Here is an 8,002-nt window from a genome sequence, read left to right as displayed (position 1 = left end):
GTGTTAGTGATGTACAATAAAACCATTGTTAGGCCAATTAACAAAATGCAGGATGTCGATAAGAGATATTATCACTTAGCAAATATGTTTGCCCACAAACGTACCACCCACTGCTGGGCAGCAGGGCAGCAAAAGCCATAGATTTAATCACAGAGCAATACCAAAATATCCTCCATGTGAGAGAAGAGGGAGAACAGTCACCCTGGGTCCTGTCCAGCATTGTAACAGAATATAAGGACCTACTTCCAGAGATGGACACCTAGAGGGCAAACTGAAGTTGGGGGGGGGGGGGAACCTCATGTGCAGCCCATAAGGCTACCAAAATACAGCTTTCCATTAGCCCTGGTAGAGTCGCTGAAGAAGGAACTGGCAAGCCTGACAAGAAAAGACATTGATATGTTTGTTGAAACTAGCACAGAATGGATCCCCGGCCTGTAGGGGTAAGAGAACCATCAGGTCAGCTGAGGAGCTGCATTTGACCCAAAACCACTGAACAGAGCACTGAAACAAGTCACTCCACATTGCCAGTGTTGAAAGTTCTTCTATCCAGAGCCAAAGTTTTTCACTGTTCTGTGGCGTCAAGGGGTTCTGGCACATTGAGCCAGTCCGTCACTTGACAACCTTTTCCACATCTTTTTGGCAGGTCCCGGGGGATACGAATGTCCATCACATCAGCCTGGCTTCAGAGGTGCTCCACTGTAAACTCTGTTTTAACTGTTAGAAAGCGCTAACTTCTTGAATCTCTACTGTCAGATTGTCTGACCCGCCCCTCACACAACTGTGGACACATAAATTGATTGTTTTTAACCTTTTTTTTTTAAACATCAGTATATCTGAAATTATATTTAAAAACAAATTTCATTCTGCCAGCCTCCATGTAGGTAAGCCAAGCTTGTTGTTTGATACATGCTAGCTCCTTACCATAAACTTTAGGCTCTTTAGGGTGTACCTTGACCAGTTAACATGTGTGAAGACTACACCCGTATGGAATAAAAGTCCAACCCTAGTAGGGTTAGGCTGAGAGTATGGCCAGTTTCTGCTCCCAAGTAGGCAGAATGCACGGACCCATACCCCCAAAGAATCAGATGGAACTGTTAAATACCACTTTATTTCAGGTTTGCTATCAATGCACAAACAGCAAAGACTGATGTACAGTATACATGGTATACACAAAGCAGCCAGTACAATAGGCATTTCTGTCCTTCTGCCATACATTTTGCAAAAGAACCACAAAAAAACAAAACAAACCCAACCCCCCACCCCTGCCCCCCACGACTGACAATTCTTGATGGTGTTGGGAACCAATTCTTTCAGTGGAAAGACACAAAGGGCAGCCCCTCAGGACCAGCTGCACAACTGGAAGCGGTAGGGGTTCAGCTGTGCTAGACACAGAAACCCCACCAATAAATGTCATGTATATTCCTAAGGATGTGGAGGGGGTGGACTCTGAGACAGGGAAATAGGTAAAGTAGAAGTGTTACATACAGACATTGTATAATCTAGGGCCTGGTCCAGTATGGCCTAGTGCAGTGCCACTCAAAGTGGTGGTCCGCGGACCGGTGCCGGTCCAACAGCCATCGGCTGCTGGTCTGCGCGCACATTGGGGGAAAAAAATTGCCGGTCCCCCCCACATCACATAGCTTGAGAAGCACTGGGCTAGTGCAGAACTCTTTGACTACCCTGATAACTGCTTGCCCAATGGGATTTAGTTTCCTTTCTCCTGATCCTCTCTCACTAAAACATATTGTTTCTCTTCTGTAACCAGTAACCAACCAGTCCAAGTTCTCTCTCCCCTATGCCGATACTAATGTTATATCATGAGAGATTATGGGAATGCTGAGCATTGACGCTATCTTATCAATGCTCATTGATCACTCACCACTGGGAAGAAAAGTGCAGTGAACACTGAAGAGCTGATTTGTCCTGGAGACGGGGCATGGTTTGATTCTGTTAACTATGGCCTTTAAAGAGGACAAGGTGCAGTGCTGAACCACAGCTGGAGTTAGGTAACAACAAACCCCATCACCCATTCTGCACAGCATCTGTGAAGGACGGTGGGGAGAGAGAGTTGGTGTAGCTTTATCAAAGTCAATAGCGTAATTAAGGCAACAGAGCTATACTGATTTACACCAGAGGAGGATCCATCCCAGAGGCCCTAAATCTATCCATCAGAAAGGGGTTTTGCCATCGAAGAACCATCTATAATCCCAGTGCTATAGTTCCTTGATCTGAAATCCAGCATTAGGTGTGGTTAATGCCCTTTGTAATCAAAAATCAGAATTCTGTTGAATTTCCAGTTGGGGTTATTTTGAAGCCCAGAGATCTATGGGCCCAGTCCCGTCCCATGCAAGTCTATGCCAAAATTCCTACTTGCTTCAGTGGGACAAGGAAGAATCATCTTCCCCATAGGGTGGAGAAGCTGCCCCAGAAGACATTCCCGAACTACTGTTGCTGGCATCACAACATCAGAGGGAATCCTCTTGATAATATAGGGCTTTGGGGCTGGAGAATGATCCATGGGCAAAGCTTGGACAGAACATCCAACAGATGCAGATGCTCAGTGCAGCATCCAAATCTCTTGTTTGAGCTGTTCTGTTATGGGCCCACACTTGAGAGGTGGGCTCCTGAAGGCAAGCTCACTCTGGAAGAGTGTCCTATCAAAGTATATTCAGTGGGCTGGCTGGAAGGGAGCATGTGGGTAAGACAGGCTATGATGGAGCCACGAGGAGCCCAATAGAAGGGCAGGAATGGACAATTAGCCCATTGCCAAGCAACATCTGCATATGAGTTGCTCATGTACTTTAGAGTGGGGGGGGGGGGGTTACAGCTAGCTGCCGTTCTCTGGCAGTGGAAGGCAGTTGGTCTTCGGTTCAGTGCCTGAGTTGCAACCCAGCCAAGGGCCAATAATAAAAAATACTTTCCCCTGCTCTGGTATCTTCCATGCTAAGATCTCAAAGAGCTTTGCAAAAAATGAGCAAGTATCATGATCCCCATTGAACAGGTGGGGAAATCGGGCCACGGGGGCCCCAATTCAGCAAGGCATATGCTTCACTTTAAGCCTGTGAGTTGTCCCCTTGATACCAGGGGGAACACTTGCAGACTTAGGGTCTGTCTACACTGCAGTCGCAGGGTGTGATTATAGTTTGAGTTGACCTACCCAAGGTACCTTCAATCTATCTAATCTGGGTCCTGGAGAAATGAAACTGCTGGCTTGTGCTTCAGCAAAGGTTGTCCAAACCTTCCTGGGCCCCTGCTGAGGCTAGCCTGGGCTGAAGCATGCATGACTGCAATGTCTCTGCTCAGGGACCTGAGCTAGCTATATTAAAGCTAGCTCAAGTATGTCTGCACAAGACGCAATCACGCTCCTCAGTTGCAGGATAGACACACCCATAAACGTAGGGATGGGCTTAAGCAGGGTATGTGGCATATATCTGAAGGCCAGAAAGGCCCATACAAACATCTGCTGGAAGGAGAGTTAGTCCCTGTTTCTTTTATATTTCAGCACCGAAGATCTCTGTGTTTTTGAGGGCTTGTCTACACTACCCGCCAGATTGGTGGGCAGCGATCAATCCAGCGGGGGTCGATTTATCGCGTCTAGTATAGACATGATAAATCGACTCCCATCAACTCCAGTACTCCGCCAGAACCAGGAGTGCAAGCGGAGTTGATTGGAGAGCGTCAGCTGTTGACTTACTGCAGTTAAGATACCGCGGTAAGTCGATCTAAGTACGTCGACTTCAGCTACGCTATTCGTGATCGACCCCGCGCGATAGTGTAGACAAGCCCTAAGAAATAACCCTGAACAAAGACGTTAGGAGAAGAGGATAGTGCGAGTACTGGGCACGGAGTGACAGTTAGTGACATACACGGAGCACCATTTTGAGAAAAGACTCAGTATTTGCCACCCAGGGCAGTCACGCATACAATGCTCTTGGCAGCGTGTCTCATTCTTCCACCAGGAAGCACTGTGGTGGGGCACGATTGTGCAGTACCTCCTAGAATTATGGCCATATTCTCACATACACCGAGATCCCTTTAAGCTTCAGCCGCGTAAAAGGGTCATGGGAATGCAACTTATGCTCGTTTTAAGGCACCTTTACACTATTAGCACAGCAAAAAGGGACCTAAGTGTAAAATGGTATCTGTCCAAAAGAGGTTTCTTTAAAATACATACCCACGCTGTATTAGGGGTACACTGCCCCTTCACACACCCTTCTCAAAGCACCATATAAAGAGGCATAGTCTTCTGAGAGGATCCAATGGAAATGACAAAATTACCCCAGGTCTGCAGGGTTTGCGTAAACCATGAGGAAGGAGAATAAAAATATGGATATTAAGCACCATAAGAATCTACGTTGTTCGGTCCATACACATGAAAAGCAAAAGCCGCCGATCAGTGGCCAGCATACAGCCCTGCATGACAACGCTGCTGCATAGGTCTGGAGAGCAGCAACACATCGGCTGCGGAGTCATTGCTAGCAAGCCCTGAAGGCATCGGTTCGTAATAGACCCCAGCACTTTATTGCACCGGTCGTTAAGCAGTATAGTTTGTCGTCCTTGCAATGGTAATTCCTTTTGATCCCATCTAGCACTAGTGTTTCAGGGGTTGGGGCGTGACCCTTTGAAGCCTTGAGGGAGGCTGGCCATGGCGATACAGAAACACACTCTTGTTGTCCTTGGTGTTTTGTTCGATCCCGGAGAGCAGTCCCCAGAGACCGATCCTGTTCCTACCACGCCCATAGCATCCTCTGGATGGGGAGGGAGCCTGGACAGTTTGGCAGCTTCGAGGTAGATGTTTATTTTACTTAATCTCTGAGCAACCTGTTCTATAACACCCCTCTCACGTTGGCACGCTCTCGCCCTACGTACAAGTCCTTTTGTCCGCTGATATGCCCTATGTAACAGACCCCTCACCTCAGACAGCTCCCCCTCTCCCTCCCCCCAGCTGCTGTTCAGCCTTCAGCTATTTATCTCCAGCCAGAGAGACACCAGGCCTTCTTTGGAAGCAGCGCCCACGGGGTCAGCACGGCCTCAGGGTGCAGAAATCCAGCTCCTGAGGCTTCTTCCTGAGGTTGCAGCGATCCCGAGGCAAGAGCTGGCCGGCCCGCGCCGTGCATTTCAACAGGCGCCTCTTGAAGCCCCGGCCGCAGGTTTTGGAGCAGGGGGACCAGGGGCTCACCTCCCACGTGGGGCAGGGGTCGCCACATATCCTGACATCGACGGGCTGCTGGGCGGCGTCGCACGCGGAGGCCAGTTGGCCGTAGGAGTCGCGACAGTGCACGGAGCGCTTCTGCAGCCCATTGCCGCAGGAGACGGAACAGGCCTCCCAGCCACCAGCTGCCCACTTGTAGGACACGCGTTTGTAATTCGGCCTGCCCGGATCCAAGCGGTTGGACATGCTCAGGACGTTGTTGTTAAGCACGGGCGGGCTTTTCCCATCTTTCCGGTAAGAGGACTTGTCGTCTTTGCTCTCCTTAGGCAGGTAGAAGGAGTAGCGCACGCGTGGTGGGGTCATCTTCCCCACTGACAGCACCTCCACGGTCAGCGGCTCCTGGATGGGCTTGAAGGCCTGGAGGCTTTCCACCGCCGTGCCCGTCCCACTGTACCGCAGCACGCTGCCCTTCACCATCAGGTCCCTCTCCACAGCCGAGACGATGAAGTGCCCGTTCAGCAGATACTTGCCTTGGCCGTTCTTCAGAGCTAGGTAGTTATCGTCGCTGATGAGGCCCTTGTAGCCCCGCTGCCTGATGTCAATGCTGGAGGCTCCTGCTGGGATGATCACCACAAAGTTGTAGCCGTGCCTGTAAGAGAACAGCAGACAAGCCACCCGGGAGGTGGTGTCAGCATCACCAACATCACTGGGCCTGGGCCTTTCATTTATAGGCTGTTGCTCTTAGCGGTGAGACTCATCCTCTCTAGGGCCGGTGCTTCCCAAACTTCTCCCTCCCAGCTCTGCCGGGGCCCTTCCCCTTGCCTGAACCCCCCTCTGCTAGACTAACACAGAGCCACAGCTCTGCCGGCATGCCTCAGTCCTGACCCACAGTATCCCATTCCAGCCCTTTCAGTACTCTGCAGCCCCACAGCTGCTCGATAGCTCGCTTCCTAAGACTTTCCTGGCCCTGACAAATCCACACAAGAGGTGCTGGACAGACAGCATCAGGGTAGGCTTCCCTGTTCCCCAGTGGGCCTCAACCCTGAAGGGATCACCTTTAGTGATGAGAGAGGAGTTCAGTCTCCATGGGTTTCCTTGGTCCCCCTGCTGAGACGGCTACCAAGGCAGGCAATTATGGTGCTGGGTCTTTCTGATGTAGACACCTGACCACTAGGTACTAGGCTGAGAGCCATCATTCATTTTACACAGTCCACTAGAAAGCCACAGTAAAACCATCCACTCACTCCCAACCTGGGCTGGGTCTGATTCAGAAACCTACAGCTGAAAGGGTCTCTGGTCCAGGATCAGCCCCTGAGTCATCTAGTACAGTGGCTCTCAACCTTTCCAGATGACGGGACCCCTTTCAAGAGTCTGCTTTGTCTTGCATAACCCCAGGTTTAATCTCACTTAAAAACTACTTGCTTACAAAATCCTACAAAAGTGTCACAACACCCTCTTACTGAAAAATTGCTTCCTTTCTCATTGTTACCATATAAAAATAAAAAATCTATTGGAATATAAAATACTTATATTTCTGTGTATAGTATATAGAGCAGTATGAACAAGTCATTGTATGACATTTTAGTTTGTATTGATTTTGCTAGTGCTTTTTATATGTAGCTTGTTGTAAAACTAGGCACATATCTAGATACATTGATGTACCCCCTGGAAGACCTCTGCGTACCCCCAGGGGTACACGCACCCCTGGTGCAGAGCCACTGATCTAGCGAGGTTCGACTGTAGACAGTTCTCCCCCAGTGCAAGAGACCAGATTGAAACCCCTGAGAGTAGCCTAGAACTTGGAGCCTTGTGCTCCAAAAATTCAGGCCCAACCAAGAAAGCTAAAGGCAGCTCTCCCATCCCTGGAAACACTGCCATTGGTCCCTCCCTTCCATGAGCCCATTTTATAGGGCACACTGGGAAAGCAGCAGGATCCTCTGGCACTCACATGGGTTTGGTGAACAAGCCCGAGACCTTCTTGCAGCTCTTGTTGTCTCCTCCACACACGCTGCACTTGTCAAACTTCTTCTTGGAGCCCAGCTTGCCATCACATCCCGCTTTGATGCATTTGCCCTGGACGCAGACCGAGGTGGAGTCGGGCGCGCAGGGAGTGCCATCCACAACCTGAAGTTGACCCGCAGGCAGAGGGAAAGCAGAGCAATCAAGTCACTTTGAGCTCAGGCGAAGATATTTGCCCCACCTGTGCGTGTTCCACCGGCATTCCAAGAAAGAACTTTTGGGTGCCCAACTGGGACTATCATAGCCCCATGTGCCACTGAGCCGGCAGCTGCTCTAAACTAAAGAGCAGCCCAGTGTGGAGGTGTTGTTGTGTTGGAGGACATAAAGCCGCCTTTGCCTCCGTTCCTGGCTGTGCCTTCGAGAGGTACTAAACAGAACGGTGCTCTTTGATTGCTGACTGCCACGTCTATAACCACCTCTTCCTCTCCTTCCTCACATTTAATCCTGAGGGCAGCACCCTGCAAACTAGCAGCTTTTGAGATTCGATTAACCCTTCGGCGGTGTCATGTGCGCACCACATGCCCAGTCCCAAATCTGGCAGCCGGCCCCGCCCTGTGCGTGTGAGCCAGAATCCCCGGAGGGACGTGTCTAGTTGTTATCCTTTATTCTTGTTCTAGTGCCATAATGCAATCTGGGATGCTTTACAAGCACAGGTCCAGGCATGGGGCCAGATCCACAGCTGGCGTAAATTAGCACGGCTCCATTGATTTACACCAGCTCATCTGGCACATGGCCTCTCATCTAGTCCCCTTTATGCCCCACGATAACACTGATAGCCAAAGAACAGGCTCGTTTTTCTGGAATCCCAGCCTCCGGGGCAGTGAATTCTAC

General features: G+C 50.1%; 1 protein-coding gene across 1 annotated transcript in view; it reads right to left on the bottom strand.

The window, feature by feature from the left end:
* Positions 1 to 1,092: 1,092 nt before the first annotated feature.
* ADAMTS15 (ADAM metallopeptidase with thrombospondin type 1 motif 15) overlaps positions 1,093 to 8,002 on the bottom strand; it is a 30,961-nt gene continuing 24,051 nt past the window's right edge. The window contains exons 7-8 of the mRNA XM_048827548.2: positions 7,101 to 7,276; positions 1,093 to 5,801 (exon numbers count right to left, since the gene is read on the bottom strand). Of these exons, the coding sequence (XP_048683505.1) occupies positions 5,021 to 5,801; positions 7,101 to 7,276 (957 nt within the window). The 3' untranslated portion in view covers positions 1,093 to 5,020. The remainder of the gene's footprint in view (positions 5,802 to 7,100; positions 7,277 to 8,002) is intronic.

This window comes from Caretta caretta, chromosome 22 (assembly GCF_965140235.1).
Source record: "Caretta caretta isolate rCarCar2 chromosome 22, rCarCar1.hap1, whole genome shotgun sequence".
Lineage (NCBI taxonomy): Eukaryota > Metazoa > Chordata > Testudines > Cheloniidae > Caretta > Caretta caretta.
The sequence above is the reverse complement of the archived record's forward strand: the minus strand, read 5'-3'. Positions and strand labels throughout refer to the sequence as shown.